Below are 19,615 nucleotides of genomic sequence, written 5' to 3' on the forward strand. Positions count from 1 at the left end.
GGCTTTCGGTTAGGACAGGTAGAGGAAAAAGGACGCCGTGCGAGGAAGAGACTCTATGGTGGGGGAACCGGACTTCCAGTCAGCAGAGGAAGAAGGACGCCGTGCGAGGAGGAGACTCTATGGTGGAGGAACCGGACTTCCGGTTGGCTCCAGAATTGAACGGGGGCTTCCGGTTAGGACCTTTGTGGTTCTTTGAGTGTTTAAGGTTGCTGACCCCTGACCTAGGTGGACTGCTTGCTGGCAGCAGAAGCAATGTATAATTCTTTTTATTATACAGATAGATACTAATAAATCTGTGACTGGCACCTTCCTAAAGACAGGAAGAGAAGCTGCTGGCTGGGATAAACTTTGTGTAAAACTGTTTTAAAGTCATGATGCTTAGCCCTTCAAAGTATGATATCAGCAATTAAAGAAATACTTTCCTTTTTCAGTTGATTTCATAGGTGGATTTGACTCTTACGGCTATCAAGGCCCACAGAAGACATCACATTTACAGCTACAACCAATGTATATGTGAGTATCTACATTCATGTTTCTTTAGTGAACTGCTGGAGACATACTAAAAAATTAAAGAAAAATTACTTGTTGTAATTCAAAGAAAATTATTCAGTGGTACCTGAATAATGTTAGTTCACAATGTATTCACAATAAAGTGTAACTTTTGTAGTATGCGGCAATTTGTCCTCTGCAATGCTTGGAATAAGGGCACTGAAAGGTAAAATATATACTGAGCCAAGTGGTGCAGCAGACTAAAGCACTGTTATTAACATCAGCTACCTGCAATTACTGTAAATTCGAATCTCACCAGGCTCAAGGTTGACTCAGCCTTCCATCCTTTCTAAGGTAGGTAAAATGAGGACCCGGATTGTGGGGGCAATAAACTGACTTTGTATAAATATACAAAAGTATGAAGGCTATTGCTTAACGCATTGTAAGCCGCCCTGAGTCTCTGGAGAAGGGCAGCATATAAATCAAATAAAAATAAAAAATAAAAAAATATATATAATGGTGACAGATGTGTTAGGCTGGTCAAACTTTGAGATTGCCATTAATCAAATCTGCTTCATCAGGAGCCTGAGTGGCGTAGGAGGCTAATGCCTCCTACTAAGGCAGCATTTAACATCCAGCTGCCTGCAATTACTGCGAGTTCAATTCTCACCAGGCTCAAAGTCGACTCAGCCTTCCATCCTTTCTAAGATAGGTGAAATGAGGACCCAGATTGTGGGGGCAATAAGCTGACTTTGTATAAAAATATACAAAAGTATGAAGGCTATTGCTTAACACATTGTAAGCCGCCCTGAGTCTCCGGAGAAGGGCGGCATGTAAAAATAAATTAAAAATTTTTAAAAAAAATCAGGAAGAAATGTTTTTTAAAAATGTTTGCGAACGCCAGCACATTAATGTGGACATTCAACTGAAATCAACTAGCTTTCCTTATGGACAATAAGCTTACCACATTCTATGAAGTGTTCCTCATTCCCTGCTCCTATTGTTGAATTCAGCTTGTCCATACAGTAGTTATTAGAGAACATATGAATATACTTTTTATATTAGAGGATATGCCTATTTTCTGGTTCTAGATTTAGGGACTGAGTCAACTTTATTGAAGCAGCAGGAAGAGAAATACCACAGCTTCATGGCATGGTTCATACTTTGCATATATAAAGTCCCACAATCAGTTTTCAAGGAGGGCTGGAGACCCATGAACAGCTTCTTGTCAGTAAGCAAGAAAAATACTAAGCTAAATAGTCTTTGTTTTGCTTTGTTTTTTTTAAAAAGCAGGTTGCTAGGTATTTTGAAAACTAAATTTCCATGTATAGATTTTGTATCCTGAATATTTATTATTTTATATATCTGATAAGAGGCCAATCCAAGATGGCTATTCCTAAAACAACATAAGAACTAATCAGATTAAGTTAAATTTATCAGATCATCAAAAACAAAACACACAAACATTGGAAATTAAAATATTAACAACATACTAAAATTCCCCTCCTTCAAAAACTCCACGAGACCAAAAATGAAATAAATAAATAAATAAGCAAAATAAATCAGTTTTGGCTATAAATATAATCTTCATACATGTACAGTGTTATATTTGTGTTAAATCCAGGGCTTAATTAGGAGGCATGATAGGAAGGGGAAAGATTGGGGAGCAAGGATATCTAAAGCTTGGCATGACCATCAATCTGTGCCCTGCCTTCTCCAATATCAGAGCAGTGACATTGAAAAGTTCAAGGCTGCTGAAGTTTCAAAAGATTGGAAGGGAATTCTCTCACTTACCCTAATATGATGGCAGCCTAACAGACATGCCCTGCGAAGACCCCAATTATATTATAAGACTAGAAATCTTATAACTAGAAGACCTTCCAACTCTGTTATTCTGTGAAGAGGCCATGCTAATCAGCTAGGGAATCCCAGATTTTAGGGGCATTGAAAACAGTATCTCTGTGCCATTTCCTTTCAATATACAATGTTAGCATGGAATTGGTCTGCCTATTTAATAAGCTGCTTTCCAATAATTAAATGCCATATGCAATTTTTTTCTTGATGTTATCAGAAGCTTCTGTGTTGGTAGTCATAAGAGCCACAAATAGCAGCACATGGTCCTATCATGGCTGTGGCTGGGAAACTGTGGCTGTGGCTTTAAAGTTTTTCAAATGCATGTGTCTAGAAAAATGTTTTACCCTCTCTTTGGTTGTATGTTATACAGCTAGTCCTCAATTTACAACCTTTCGTTTAGAGATCGTTCAGTTATAACGGCACTAAAACAAGGTGACTTATGACCATTTTTCACACTTACAATCATTGCAGCATCCTCATGTGATGTCACGTGATCAAAATTCAGATGCTTGTAAATTGGTTCATATTTATGACAGTTGCAGTGTCCCTGGGCCATGTGATCATTTTTTTGCAACCTTCTAACAAGCAAAATCAATGGAGAATAAGTCAAGGACTACTATACATGTAACAAAATCTACTTAGAGCAATTCTAATTGTATTTTTTCTTTTAGGTAGTATACCTTGCCATCAACATACAGAACCTCCTAGCTGAGATATTGTTCCATTCTTTTTATGTTCTCGGCTTAGAGGGTAGCTGTTTGTATTCACAGAGCTTATTAAACGGGAAGCTGTAGGGCTGGAGGAGTCAACATAAATTTTGAAGCATATAGCTGAAACACGGGAGTACAGGAAGAACATTTCAAACTCTGCTTTGTTTCATTTTTTAACTGCTTTCTCATTGACATGTTGGTAAATTCAGCATAGTATTTCTAATAAAGCAGCAGAGGACATACTGTCACAGTCTGGCAAATTCTTACAAGCCAACTGACATTGAGAAGAAGCTGGTAGCCCAGTAGATGGATTCATACCACATGATGTGTAATTTTGACTAATGCCATGTGTAAACTCAGTCACTGCTGCTGTAATTTGGTTACTGTCGTGTAAATCCAGCTGTCTCTGATTCAGCAAACCAGGATTTTAAAATGATAATTATACAATCCATGGTTTAAAACAAACATAGCAATGACTGCAACATCTTTCTGGGCCTTTTTGTTGTGATGTATTGTCTAACCAAAATTATCTGTCTCCTATTCCATATTTATGTTAATTTTTTTCTCCAAAACATAAGAGTTTGATGAGAAATGACTCTCTAGTAGTAATAATAATCCCAGGGTTAGGAAGACCAAGAAAGGGTGTCATGTTTCAGATGGTGCTTTTGGATAGCCAGGTTGTGTTAATCCTGTACATTTGTCAACATTTCAGAAAGTAAAAAAAGAGTGCTACATGTTGCTGGGCATGACATTGCCAAGTTTTAGTCCCTCAAGCTGAGTATCTTTTTTTGACAGATTTACCTCCAATCCACTTGATCCACATGCAGTCTATAATTTTACTGATGCTAGGCAGAATCATTGCCTCTTTTATTCCTCTCTTTTACTCCTCAAATTTTATTGCACTGTAAAATAAAATGATAACAGTCCTGCCAGTAACTTCGGTCCTCTAGAAAACAGGTGTCAAACTCACCGCGTCACATTGCCATCACGTGAAGTTTCGTGACATTTTTCCCTTCTGAGGAGCTGGGGGGGGCATGGCCTGCACGTGACACATCCGGCTGCCAGTTTGACACCCATGCTCTAGAAGGTCTCTAAAGGACACAAGGCAAGGAAGGACAAAAACTGTTGAGGCTAGTAATGGAAATTAAAGATAAAAAGGAAACAGAGCATTACTTAACATGGGACTTATGGTACAAATAATTAGATAACAGGTGCAGATATTAGTAACTTAATAATGAAAGAAGATTAACAAAATAGAAATAAATACATATATAGATATATATATAGAAGCAGATATATATATAAGCAGATATATATATATATATAAGCAGATATATATATATATAAGCAGATATATATATATCAGAAAACATACAGTATATATAAGCATATATACTATAAGTAATATTACCATTGGACTGTACTATAGATTAAAGTGTAAAGAGTGTATAGTGTTATGGTATAACTACGAGAATAATGGTTATAACTAGGGTGTACAAGATTATGTATATTTAAAAGAGACTACATTGTATAATTATGAGAACAATAGTTATAATCAGGATGTATAATACTATGTATACTTGATACAAACAGTACTCTGTCATTGCAGAAATGGGAAGTGATATATAAATAAAGGAAAATGTATAATAAAAGATAATATTTAAAAAAAAACTGCTGAGGCTAGAAACTATCTTAGCTATTGAGCCATCTGTACCTGGTAACCCAGCTTAAATAATATCACTGTTAGTGAGTAATGCAGGTAGGTCATTTCTAATTCTAATGGTCCAAAAAGTCATCAGAAATTATTTGCCTCCAGTAGTGAGTAAGTATGTTATTTCTTTTTTCTCCTACTAAGGGAGAAGAGAAAGAGTAGGGGAAAGGCAGAGAAGATTTAGAGAGAACCAGAAGTGCTTGGAAATTGTTTTCCTTTCATTTATTAGGAGGCTAAGGCTTCTGCCTCAGTTGACACAATCAAGCACATCTTAAGCAAAATTCTCTAGGTCCTGATTTGTGATAAATAACCAGTCTAAATATAGCCTAATAAATGTAAATAACCAACCTGATTATGACATGGAATTCTGCAGTGATTATATTCTGTGAGGCTTTGGCATGTCAACCAGAAAGCAGAACTTTGGCTTTGTTTAGCAAATGGAATTGAATCTCAGAAATGGATTTTGTATCAATAAATTAAAAATTAGTACCAATTAAATTTTGAGTTATGTAATAGCAGTTATACTAGGAAATCCTTATAGAAGAGATACAACTGGGTTGATAGAAAAGGGAAGGGAGGGAAGGAAAGGAAAGGAAAGGAAAGGAAAGGAAGGAAAGAAAGAAAGGAAAGGAAAGGAAAGGAAAGGAAAGGAAAGGAAAGGAAAGGAAAGGAAAGGAAAGGAAAGGAAAGGAAAGGAAAGGAAAGGAAAGGAAAGGAATCATATGCTGGTTGTATTGGAAGAATTGCTCAAGAACAGCTCACTACTATTGAAGGATTTTGTATGTCATAGTGTGAAGTATTTCAGCCATGCATGTTCTGTCATCTATATGGAGCCACAAATCCAATGACATACAATTTGCTTCTTTAAGTAAAACCTTTAGTTTAGGAAGTTTTTAGATCTTGTGATCCATCTTAAACCATATTGGGATTCACTCACTGGAATCAATAAAGATTTAGACACTTTACATTGATTCCATCATTGGTGATCATGGGAAAACATTTACGCATGTATTATTAAACCTTTATGCTGTCCAGATTCCAAAGACTGTACCTTTAAAGACTCCATTGCCCTAATGGATTTTGTTACCACATTTCCCTCTCCACATTTTCCTGTGCTTCTTCTCTAAGCTAGAAGAGCAAGCTTAGAATGTCATTGTTTAGTTATAATCCACTATGTCCCTAAGAGCGAAAACAAATGTCAGTTGTATCATATCCCCTTCTACAGTTCAGTGAGATTTGATCCTATTGTTCCATTGAGAAACAGCCAACTGTTGTCACCTTATCACTCACAGTCTCCAGATAACATGAAGAAACCTGAGACAACTCTAACTTCTATGCACTGATTTTAAAATGGAGTCAGAAATCTAAGGCTATCTAAACAGTGTTGAAATAGAATTCCCAGCTGCTTTCACCATTGGCCCTATGGAGGAGTTGCTGCTAAGACTTGGGAAGTAAACACTAGATTTAGAGAAATTCTTCACTTTTATCATTCCCTCTCCCCTTAACAGGGAAATGCCTCTAGAAAAGCCAAACAACTATTAAATAGAAGCATGAAATGGAAAGGGACCACAATCTCAGGCACCCTGTCCCATCTTCTTCAGGTATCAGATTGTTGCTATTGGTGCTAGTAGGAAAATATTAAGATGAACAATATATAAAATAGTATGCATGTGTATCATGTAACATGTAGTGATATACTATCAAGAATATCCAGACTTCCAGGGTCAAACCAAAATACTTATTTACTCTTTCAATTAACTTTGAATTGTTCTGATATTCTTTGATATTAAATGGTGTGGCGCTTTTTAGTGGTTGTATTGTGTTTAACCGTAGTTTAAACAAAACCTTTCGAGTAGATGCAAAAATGGATTAAAGATAATTTTGGAGAAGGAACATGAATTAGGCTCATGCTGCTGTTCAAAGGGAATTGATGAGGTATAAATTATATTTGTGACAAAATGTCTTTGTCTTCTATTTCTCTTTCTTTCTAGGTCTAAGTAGACACAAGCTGAATCTGTCCTGGGGATGAAAGACTGGACAAAGATCTACTTCTTGCACAGCCTCCTACAGGTTGCAGAAGAATGAAAGAAGACCTAACTTTTCCGTTTCAATATATAATAGAACACTCAGAGACAAGGGCCTCTCTGTCTAGCTAGTGCTGGCAGAAGTGCACAAGATCCAGTCCCTCCCAACTTTGATTTTCCAAGTTCCTACACAGAAGGTTTAAAAAAAAAAGCAGTGGTGCCATCTCCTGGCCACTATCTACCTTCTGCCTTTTTTTTTTTTTTTTTTTTTTTTTGCACTTGCCTCTGATTTATGAAACAATCTCATCTGTTTTAGCTACTTGAGGCTCTTTTGTACTCTGTCTGGAGCCATGTCTTCTTAGTCCATACAGATTAAAGATCTTTAGATAACGTTGAAGCTGAAGTCAGTAGACAGGAAGTTGTTCACCCTAAAGGCTGTTTAATATATGCTTGCCTTAACCCATACGAAGTCACACCCACAGAACTTTGATGAAAGCTCTCTGAAATCACTTACTTTAGGATCAACCATACTGTTCATGAATTCTAAACAAAAATTATAAAGCTGCGTCAGGTAATAGTCTACGCTCCCACTATTCCGGAGATGTCTGTATTAAAAAAAAAATCTGTCAGAAAAAAAAGTGCTTTATGGTTAAGCTTCCAGAATACCTAGTTTCAAATTACTTCTATGTATTTTAAAAGAACTGGACACTTTGGGAGCTGGGGAATGCCAAGAAAATGAACTTTTACTAAACAATAACTAAAGAAAGTGCAAACTCAGTGCTCCTTAACCCCACTGTTTTAGTGAATGCACTCTAAGTGCTTTTATAAATGATTCTAACCTACGTCTTTTACTAATAACAGAGATATCTGCATATTTCTATCGTCAGAGGCCAACTGCATAAGTATTAACAATGTTTACTCTTTTATAACTAATTCCAGTTGAAAACTTTATGTAAGTGAGCTTTTTTTAAAAAAAACAAAACACTGAAAACCTGCAGCATATAAGATCTTTCTGGATTCTGTTCTTTTTTTTTTTAAGTTGGGGTGGGAGTACTTGCATTGGTGAGATTTTTGAAAACCTTTTTTTGTGGTACTGGGGAAAACTGTTGTGTGTTAGAATGTGTATCTTATCTTCCTGTATTTTTGTGGCTAAAAAAAACCTGTGCTGTTATGTAGTTGGCAACAAGATGCCTTTGGAAACTTTACTAGTAGGTCAATGTCTATGAAATACTCTTGACTCCTAGAAGCGTCTGTATTCTGAATTTGAGCTGTATATTCAACTACTGCAGTGGCTTTTCTTTGGGAAGAGTTATATTGCTCAGGCTTTTTTTTTTAACTTGAATTGCCCTAATTTCTTTATTTAAAACCTACAAATACATCAGCCTTAGGCACTTGCTGGATTAGGGTCTTCTTAGCCCACTACAGCTTCTTCAAATAACTTTTGTCTGCACATGCCAAATGTTTCAATTCTATATGGCCTAGATATCCACCATCCATTGTAGTAACTCTCAGTACAAGTATCCTAGAAATAAGACAGTTAACCTTTACCCATTACCACCAGTGTATACATACCATACATACCAGTGTATTTACAAAAATGCCACCTGAATGACAACAGAACAGGTATTTCTAACAGAAACAAAAACTAATTGGTTCCAGCAATAAATGTCACATCAGTAACAGCGATATGAGTGGAACACAATAATGTAATGTATATAAAATAGTGGTTAGTACTTGAAAATTCCAAAAAATATAAGACTTATAATTAAGCCTCTGCCTGGTTATATCAACACCAGTGGTAGTAATGATAGCATATGTACTGTCGCTTTAGTTAAGCTTCTAAAGATGCTCTCAGTTTTAATGGTTGTTTGCAATTTAATTATTTTTTGTCAGAGTCAAGAGGCACAACTCTTGTAGACCTGAAATTTACTTATTACCAGTGAAATTAGTATGGAGTACATGATATATGGATTGTCTCCCCAACCTTGTTTTTTACATTTATTATCTTTAATATCAATGAAAAAATGAGATGACTCTGCAGTAAGTAGCATAAAGTCAAGACAAATGTATAGGTTTGCATTCAAATCATCAAAGCAGCAGGTTTGGAGAAATGAACTCTCACTGACATTCTACAACCAATAAAATAGGACAAAGTATTTTTAAAAGTAGATTTGTAGATTCTAGAAAAGAAGTTTAGACATCTTAAAATGTTAACTGTTCTGTATCTCAAAGTCTTATTAAGAAGAAATAAGGATCCATTGCATAATTTATGCACTAGTTCACTTTTACTGAACACTTTATAACCTAATTCTTTTAATATTACAATTAGGTGCATAGTTTTGCCCTATGATGTAACCATATAACTGGGGAGAAAAGCAATGGGTAACCACTTCTGCATTGTCAAGAGAGCTGCATGTTTGTGAAGTCACCAACAGTTCAATTCTACTCAAAAGAGACATTAAAATTTATAATAATAAATAAACAAAAGCATACAGTACATCATACATGCTGGGGACTAATGAAATTTTGCTTGCTGTCACTCCCCATGAGCAAACATTGTGATTCTTCTAGTTTAGAATTATTGAGTGCAAACTAAGCACATTTGACCAATTCCTGCTTTGTACCACATTCTAAATTAAGGCATTCCTTTATCTCTACATCAAATGTTTACTTTGATACAGTTAAGGAAAGAGTCTTTTTTCTGTTACTTAACAGTTTATGTACAGTAACTCTCCCCCCCACACACACACACACTCACTCACTCACTCTCTCACATACATACACACTCGGAGGGAGAAGCAAATCACCCAGTATGGGACATAAGTGAATAAGAAGAAGGTGGAATATTCCTATATATTCTATGTGTTGATGCACCACTCGGCCTGTGGGCATATTTGTCTCCATGTAAAAAATCAAGAGCCTCCATAAACAGCATGGAAAGTTTTGCAGGCCTATAACCAGCTATACTAGACTTTATCAGAAACATGATTTTGAGCATCAGCAATTATTTGGAGCATAGCACAGTAACTGTAGATGATGGTTTAAGTAGCAGAGCAGATGGCAGGAAGAAAAACAGGTTTCTGTGTTCGAATGAGACACAGAAGAGTGTCTCATTCTAGCCTCTTCCTGTTGATCCAGGAAGAGGCTAGAAAGTACATTTGAATAAGACTAGAGAATTTTGAGGCAATGAGAATTCTAAATTTAAATAAAACATTGTCCACTATATAGAAATATGCCTGCACAAACCTATATACATTAAACACGTGGACAGACATGGGACCAGGCATTTATTTTCATTCTTGTGCAGCAAAATCAGTACCATTCCAAAAGAATTATTACAACAATAACTGAATTGACAAATCCACTATGGCAAAAAAATTTAAGAGCACAGTAGTGTGAGAATATTTGAACACTGTTGAATTATACAGCTGCATCCTCTTCAAAATCCAATGAAGTATGTTATTTTTCTAGACTGGGCTTTCTGTTATTGTTATAAATCCAAATATTCAAAAGGCAAGTGTTAACGATCCAAATGTTTCTCTCATTTTTTTTTCTTAAGAGTCATTTGTTAATTCTGAATGTATTTTTAACAAAAGGTGACCTTTTTTGACTAACTAGTGTAATTTGCATTTTAAAAAATAAATGGAAAAAATATATAGGTTTCCCAGTTTTTATGGTCCTCTGATACTTTTCACAGCTTTTTTCTGATCTGTCATTCTTGAAAGAACAAAAATACCACACAAAAAAAATCCTATTATATTTACATGAAAGCAATTGTGAGCTGTGCTCCACATAGATATGTCAGGACTGAATAGAAATTGCCAGGTCATGACATCATTTTAACTCAGTCAAAGGTGACCGGTATTTTCATTATCCACTGACATTAAAAGGCTTTTTCTAGAACTCAGACTGTATAACAAAATCTCTGCTATTAAAATATGCCTTTTTATTGCCTCCTGATCAGTGAATTTAAAGTCTATAATAGACCTTCAGTAATATTAAGGCACTGCTTTAAATAATCGCTGTTGACAGAGTGTGATACCATATCTATATTAAGACAATGTCTCTGCCATTCACTGGAACAGCTTTTCACATTATAATTTTTTTCTTTGAAAATTTAACACTATAAATAATAGTGGTAGTCCAAAGACAACTTTGTTCAACTATACTGTTCTTGGACTAAATGATTATCATCTTAATTTCTGCAGAAAGAACAATCTTGATCTCCAGAAACCGTGAGTTCAGATTGCTTTCCCCAGATGGCCATCGACTAATACTTCTGTTGCAGCTGATGTGCTGTTTTTGAAATTGATCGAACTTGGTAGCTCATTCTTATTTCCATGCTCACACAACACTCAAGTGATCACCATCATTTCTGACGGTAGCAGATTAGAACATGGTTGGGCAGTCTTCAAGACGGTTAGTGGAGTGAAAGGTGATCCTAGTGAGTGAGTAGCAGATAATTCAACATTTTATAGCAGATATTTCAACACCTTATATGTCAAGCACAATCCCAGAAAAAAATAATAAAAAGTTACATGTGGAGCATTGTTTTCCACAACAAAAACATATTCAGGACTTATAACCACTTAGAATATATATATATAGTTATTGGAAACAAACTAAAATACTGCATTGTAATTTAGCTGAAAGCCTTGAGCCATTTTATAAAAAATGATTATGTCAGAAATCTAAATTATCTTTTAGCTTTAGAAATTATTGAAATGAGTAGAACTCTCATCTGAAATCCTGCATTTCCTGAGAAAAGTTTCCCAATCAAAGGCCTTTGATTTTAACAGCCCTCTGGGATCTTCTGATTGGAAACAGATATTTTTTTTGTTACTGAAATTGCGTTGAAGAATAAATTCAGGTATGTGCCCTCATTTATGCCATGTGGCCATCGGCAGAAAAAAAAATATTTTCCTTTTGCTGCTGCTGCTGCTAAAGATAAGGTTGACTTTCTCCATTTGAGAAAATTTGGTAAATATTTTATGCTTGAGACAAACCAATGGGTTTGTTTGAGCCAAAGGTCCCTTTAGTTGGGAAATCTGCTGAAATCTATTTAATATTGCTGCATAAGAAAGCAGATTGTGATTTGGGGTCAAATAAATGGGAACAGACTAATTCTGGACATTACAGCTTTATTCCAAAAGTAACTTGAGAAAATTCCTTTAATCTTGGAAAAGGCAAATGATAAGAAACTCGTCAATGGTCAAGTTCAGGGCAAGAAACCTTAATGTCATGCAAAAAAGTTCTATACACAGAGGCAGAATCTAGCAGACAAGTAGATCAGATCAGTTTTCCTCCTCAGTGAAAATAATTTACACATATAACCCACTGGATACCTTGCAGGTTTGGCCAAATCATAAGAAATCTCTTTGCAAATCAGTGATCACATAATGAACTTTAAAAGGGGCAGGGGAACTGATGAAAGTCTTATTTCAGACCTGTCTACAGAAGTTTCTAGAACCTACTTCACCTCATACATGTTTGCTGCTAGCTCTGGCAGCAAGAATATCTACATTCTAAGGTAGCTTACCCCAATATCTAGTGCAGAGAAATGTGAGTTTAATGCATATGTGTCTCTTGATCAAATAAATAATCTTTGGGGCTGAGACACATCTGTACCAAAGGCTTTAGTGTGTCATGTGGGAGAAATCTCCATGGAGTCTAATATAGAAATAGCATCCTTAAAGATTCTTCCAGTAGAAACATGGCTTTAAGAAAGAGCTATTTTGTATGCTGTCTACCCTAGAACATTATTGATCTTGCTATTCCCCACATAAAAGCAGAACTATAGAGAATGTTCCAGTTGGGAGTTTTGAGAACACTCAACTAACATGTACTTCAGTGATATTGGTGCCCAAGAGATGGTTCACTTATGTGCCAATATTAAAGAGCTGTGCAAACCTGTGAAAACAGAAATGCAGCTGTGCTAACTGTAGATAACATTCTTCTGGGACTTACAGATGCTCACGCAATGATCCCAATCCCCCAAAAAATGAATCCTTCATGAAATAAACAGATTTGGGGACATGGAGCAATTTTTACCACAACTGACAGATGTTCTGGAGCTCTTTAAGTACTATACCATTTAGTATACATGATACAAAGTTATCAGCCACACCCAATGTGGTGATTCTGTGTAAATCTATATGGGGCTGTACAGGTAGTCCTTTATTTAAACAGCATTTAGTGACCATTCAAAGTTACAACAGCACCAGAGATGGTATTCAGCAGGTTCTGATCAGTTCTGGAGAACCGGTAGCAGAAATTTTGAGTAGTTCGGAGAACCAGTAAATACCACCTCTGACTGGCCCCGCCCCCATCTATTCTCTGCCTCCCGAGTCCCAGCTGATCGGGAGGAAATGGGGATTTTGCGGTAATCTTCCCCTGGAATGGGGAGGGAATGGAGATTTTACAGTATCCTTCCCCTGCCACACCCACCAAGCCAAGCCACACCAAGCCACGCGCATCAAACCATACCACACCCACCAAGCCACGCCTACAGAACCGGTAGTAAAAAAATTTGAATCCTACCACTGAACAGCACTGAAAAAAGTGACTTATGACCATTTTTCACAGTTATGACCTTTGCTGCATCCCCATGATCATGTGATCAAAATTCAGATGCTTGGCAACTTGTTCATATTTATGACCGTTGCAGTGTCCCACAGTCATGTGATCCTATTTTGCGATCGTCTGATAAGCAAAGTCAATGCCAGGTTCACTTAACAATCGGGCTACTAGGAGCCTGGTGGCGCAACAAACTAAACTACTGTTAAAAGTAGCATTTAGCTGCCAGCTGCCTGCAATTACTGCGAGTTCAATTCTCACCAGGCTCAAGGTTGACTCAGCCTTCCATCCTTTCAAGGTAGGTAAAATGAGGACCCGGTTTATGGGGGCAATAAGCTGACTTTGTATAAAATAGAACACCGCTTAGGGGGGACCAAAAAAAGCCCTACTAAGCAGGTATGTACAGAAGTATGAAGGCTATTGCTTAACGCATTGTAAGCCGCTCTGAGTCTCCGGAGAAGGGCGGCATATAAATCAAACTAATAAAATAATAAATAATAATACTAACTTATCAACTGCAGTGATTCACTTAACAACTGTGGCCAGAAAGGTCGTAAAATAGGACAAAACTCACTTAATAAATGTCTCGCTTAACAACATAAATTTTGGGCTCAATTGTGGTCATAAATCGACTACCTGTATATTGCCTATTTTGGAGCTATAGAATATAGTCTATCATGGGGGGAGCGAATCAAGAATTTAGTATACTTCAAATGAGGAAGAATATCTTGAAACGTGAATAATTCTTAAAAGTTTTTAATGGAATGAAAGCCTTCTACTGGTAGCAATATTTATTTATTTATTAGTTTGTTTGTTTATATTTATATACTGCCCTTCTCCCGAAGGTCTCGGGGCAGTGAACAGCCAACAGATAAAACACAAGAAATACAAAATTTAAAAACAGTATTAAAATCCAATTAAATTAATTTGGCCCACAATTAAAACACCCCTATATTAAGACCGATAATTAACAATTTAAGAATTAAAACAATTTAAAAGAGTTAGGCCAGCCCGGCTTGCTGGAATAAAAACGTCTTTAGGGAACGGCGAAAGGTGCAAAGATCTGGGATCCGACGTGTCTCCGGGGACAGCTCATTCCAGAGGGCAGGTGCCCCCAAAGAGAAGGCTCTCCCCCTGGGGGCCACCAGTCTACATTATTTGACCGACGGCACCCTGAGGAGCCCCTCTCTGTGGGAGCGTACTGGTCGGTGGGAGGCTATCGGTGGCAGAAAGCGGTCTCGTAAATACCCGGGTCCTGAGCCATGGAGTGCTCTAAAGGTGGTAACCAATACCTTGAAGTGCACCCGGAAGACCACTGGGAGCCAGTGCAGCTCGCGCAGGAGAGGTGTTACATGGGAGCGCCGAGTCGCCCCCATAACCACCCGCGCGGCCGCATTCTGGACCAACTGGAGCCTCCGGGTGATCTTCAAGGGGAACCCCATGTAGAGAGCATTGCAGTAGTCCAGGTGGGATGTGACAAGAGCATGAGTGACCGTGCGTAAGGCATATGTAGATACTATTATAAATACTATTCATTCTTCTGAATAATCTGTCAATAGTTGGGATGAATATTAATGAGATAAAAGTGATTTTTCCATATGATGATATATAATCCTCATGCTGAGTATTATTCAAATAAAACACATGTGCTTTGTCCTACTGTCCACTAAAATGTTCTGGCCAGTGGTGGTATTCAGCCGGTTCTATCTGGTTTGGGTGAATCGGTAGCGGCGGCTGCGGCAGGCTCCGCCCACCCACCTGGACATCATCATGTCCCCTTTTTGACGCTCTGCATATGCACAGAAGGTTCTGCACATGTGAACGCACAAGCGAAGCGAGCGCATGTGCTCACATTTGCAAACCGGTAGCGAAGGTAAGTCAATACCACCCCTGATTCTGACCCAGAATCAGTTTAACGTACCAGTCTCACATACCTCAAAAACTATTTCTTAATGATTTCTTTAAAAAAAACAAAAAACCAACCCTATCTTATCTTTAACCCAGAACAACACGCAATATTTCACTTTATCATAATGTGATCAGTTACCACACATGCATGCCGTATGCCGACTGGATTCAACCATATTCTATGCACAGGAAGGAAGGCACAAAATATCACAAAGGTCAATTGCCTACGTGTCAGAATTGTTAACTCTAGCTACAATGCTGCAAAAAGATTGGGAGGGGGGAACTATCTTAGGCATCACTAAATGTAGAGGATGTGCATAACTATTTCGTATGATTGCTGAGTCCAAATTTTAAAACATTTGTAGCAGAGTAAGTGTCCTACACATTATAATTTATAGCACTATCCAACCATTCTTGAATCAGCAAGAAAGTAATTACCAGCATGAAATCTGCTATCCCTATAGCTCATCCCTGCCCTGCTTCTCTTGCTTAGTGCTGCAGTCATCTGACTTCCTTCCAAGATAAATAGTGGCAAAGCCCAACAGGTTTTGCGACTTTACGCTGCCTTTGGAAAGTGCTGGAATAAGGGAGAAAATTAATTCTCTACAGTTAAGGAAGACTTATGCATGTCTCCCTCCTGAGCTGAGAATGAAATGAAGGCAACATCATGAGGACACAGCAGAAAAAAAACATGTCATGTTTGTGCCATGCTATGGTGCAAATGAGGAAGTTGTCCGAAAATATTGCCTGAAAAACAAATGTCGGCAAAAGGCAAAGTACTGTTTCTTACACAAATCCCAGATAGACCTTGAAAGATAAGGAGATAATATTTGTGAATGCAGACATAGAACTTCATTAATTGTATACTATTTTTTCCAGATATCTCAAGATTGCCAATAGTATGGCTCATCTTGTAAGATGTCAGAAAAATCTGATCATTAGACAGAGAAGTCCTAAGGAACATGAGAGAATGCACAATGATTTGCGTAGGAAAAATTGCACTATTTTCAGAGAAATACAGGTAGTCCTTGACAGACAACCGTAATGGAGCCTGCCCTTTCTTGTCATATGTTGTGATGGTTGTAAAACAGGTTGGTTATGTGTCCAAGCTGATTTTGCTGCAGGATTTAAGTGAATCACCATATGTTTGTCATTTAGCAAACACTACAATCATTAAGTAAACTAATGGTTCACTATGGGCTCAGTTTAGCTGAAAAGTAGTAATAGGTGCCGTTTTTCAGCAAAACCATCACAAAACACAATTTACCTGAGGGCAGAATGTAGAAAATGGCTATAAACGTAGCTAAGTTGCTGTGGGATTGACATTCGGTCACATGATCACAGATAGGATGAGACAATAAGATCTTTGATTCCAAGTCGCAAATTTCCTTTTTTAGGTTAGTGGTAACTTCAAAAGGTCACTAAGCAACCAGTTCAGTGGTGGGTTCCTTCCAGTTCGGCCCGGTTCGACCGAGCTGGTAGTGGTGACGATATGATGTCACCAAACCGGTTCTGGCCCCCCCTGCCCCCACCCCACCCCACCCCACCCTGCATTATTCTTACCTTTTATTTGGCCCCACCCCCAATCTATTGCTGCCTCCTGAGTCCCAGCTATCGGCTAGAGGGAAAAAAACTGTTTAAACTCTTGCCGCGGGGCTTCAAAGGGCCGCCCTACAGCTGATCAGTGTTAAAAGAAAACAAATGAGCAGACCAATGCCTGCAAAAATAAATGGGTAGACCAGTGCCTCCAAAAACAAATGAGTAGACCAGTACAGCTCTGCAAGCAGTTAAAAGCCTGGTAGACCAGTACCTCTGCTAAAGAATTATCACATGATCATCAAGCCACGCCCACAAAATAAGCCACGCCCACAGAACCAGTAGTAAAAAAAAATAGAACTCACCCCTGAACCAGTTGTAACTTGAGGATTACCTGTATAAGTGTAGCTATAATATAACCAGTCTCCACTGCAAGCCAATGAAGAAGTAGAAACATTGATTCAGATTGCGGAATGTATTGCAGCAGAGGATCATCCATTCTTAAGTATAGTCTGTAACAAATAACAGGTTTACAATTATGGATCCTAGTATCAATTGTCTAAACTTACTTGCAATCTTAGCCCAATGTAAAAAAAAAATGTATTGAAGTAAAAGCATTCTACAAAATCCATTCCGTATAGGCTTTATAAGAACTGTATCCTGGATCCCAAGTGCAAATGAAATTAGATGGTGAGAAATTAGGATCAGAATCCAAAACTGGAGGAACAATGTTAGCCACCAAAACACAGACACAACGATCCACTTATAGCCCATAGGGAAGCAGCAGTCATTGGAGGAAAAGGAGGAGACAACTAAAGGAAGAGACAATCAATACCTTAAACAACATACCAGAAATAATAAAAGCAGATTTAGTTGGAGAATTTTTATACTAGAAAAAGTAGATTAAAGGCCATATGAAGTTTATGTAACTTTTAATTATAAAAATAATTAATTTTGTTATTTATCTTAAAATCACGTCCTTTTATAAAACCTGACATTTAAATAATATTCTGTTTTTCATTGGAGTTCTGGAAACCAAAGCTGAAGAGCATGTATTTACAGTGAGAGACAGAACTGGGTCTCATCATTCATTCAACTTTCCTATTTTTAGATTCCATGTTTTAATAGCTTCACTATTTAAAAGAGTCAGTTTGTAATGATTAAATCATCAGACTAGAAATCAGGAGGCTGAGCTCTAATCCCACCTTGGCATGTCATTAAGCCAGTCATTATAACTCAACCCTAGAAAGGAAGCAATGCAGTGGTGGGTTGCTATCAGTTCGCCCAGGATCAGGCGAACCAGTAGCGGCGGTGGCATGAGGCTCTGCCCACCCATCTGCACATGTGCACATGTGCAGAAGCATCACGAGCGCAAGCGCCCACTCACCCACGAGGGAACTGGTAGCGATGGGATTTGCAACCCATTGCTGAGGCAATGAAATCAAATCTTGAAATCTTATCAAAACAATCAAACCTCTAAAACATCTGTAGCATTTAAGAAGTAACAACAAAGGATTTGCTGAGCTAATAATAACTGACTCAGGAAGATGGAGTGAGTAGAAATACCCAAGGAAAAAAGCTGAAGAGGCAATAATTTTATTATGAAATAAGAATCCTAGCGGAAAAAATGAAATATGTTATTCACTTGTCCCTCCTGCTATTAGTTCTCATGGAACTGTTAGCACAATCAAGAATAGCTTTGCAGGCAAGAAATGTTGAAGGTAAAAGATTACTGGAAATGGAGAAAAACAATGAGAATAGCTTTTGTTGATATTTTCTATATTCAGGGATTTTTTTAAATGTATTTATTGTTTTAGATAATAATAATAATAATAATAATAATAATTTTATTTCTATACCGCCCTTCTCCCGAAGGACTCAGGGCGGTGTACAGCCAATTTAAAAACACAGGACACAACAATGATTAAAAATTAAAATAATTAAATAGATTTGGCCTATTTAAAACCCCAAAAATTAAAATACCCCAATTTAAAATGAGATGATGAATATTTAATCTTTTCCTTCCATCTGAAATAGTAGAGAACTCAGGTATGCTAAGCGAAACAAAAGGAGACAGTCTTATAGTACTGATATTACTAAAACAACTTTTGAAGACAGCCAAAAGAAGCAAAGAAATGAATTTCCATCTAATGTGAACTAAACAATAATGTTCACTGGAGGGGGAGGAGGCCTTGTTTCTATGATCCTTCTCTGGCTCAAAAAATTAACAGATCAAGCTTTCCAAAATACTGCATTTCCACATAAGAAAAAGAAGTCCCTCCTGCTATTTTGTAGCTTGCTGGGGAAAATCTGTATTTCAGACTCTTAACCCAGGACTATCCATCCTTCTGTCAATTCCACTCCTCTGCTAGCAACAGAATATCTTATGCCACCAGACTCAAAATTTTGGGCTTAGACAATTTAGAACTTCGCCGTCTTCGGTCTGACCTAAACGTAATACATAAAATTATCTGCTACAATGTCCTACCAGTCAATGAATACTTCAGCTTCAATCAAAACAATACAACGCACACAATAGATACAAACTTATGGTAAACCACGACAAACTTGATTGTAGAAAATATGACTTCAGTAATAGAGTTGTTAATGCCTGGAATGAATAACCTGACTCTGTGGTTTCTTCCCCAAACCCCCAAAACTTTAACCTTAGACTGTCTACTGTCAACCCCACCCCATTCCTAAGAGGTCTTTCAGGGGCGTGCATAAGCGCACCAGCGTGCCTACCGTCCCTGCCCTAATGTTCCCTTTTATTCGTATCTATTTCATGTATTCATACTTATACTTTA

General features: G+C 37.4%; 1 protein-coding gene across 2 annotated transcripts in view; it reads left to right on the forward strand.

Moving 5' to 3' along the window:
- Positions 1–10,444, forward strand: part of NKAIN2 (sodium/potassium transporting ATPase interacting 2) — a 556,752-nt gene extending 546,308 nt beyond the window's left edge. For both annotated transcript variants that reach the window (XM_034418729.3, XM_034418730.3), the window contains 2 exons: positions 432–513; positions 6,756–10,444. In XM_034418729.3, coding sequence (XP_034274620.1) covers positions 432–513; positions 6,756–6,765 — 92 coding nt within the window. In that variant the 3' untranslated portion in view covers positions 6,766–10,444. The remainder of the gene's footprint in view (positions 1–431; positions 514–6,755) is intronic.
- The last annotated feature ends 9,171 nt before the right edge of the window (positions 10,445–19,615 follow it).

This window comes from Pantherophis guttatus, chromosome 1 (genome assembly GCF_059756535.1).
Source record: "Pantherophis guttatus breed Tessera chromosome 1, ASM5975653v1, whole genome shotgun sequence".
Classification (NCBI taxonomy): Eukaryota; Metazoa; Chordata; class Lepidosauria; order Squamata; family Colubridae; genus Pantherophis; species Pantherophis guttatus.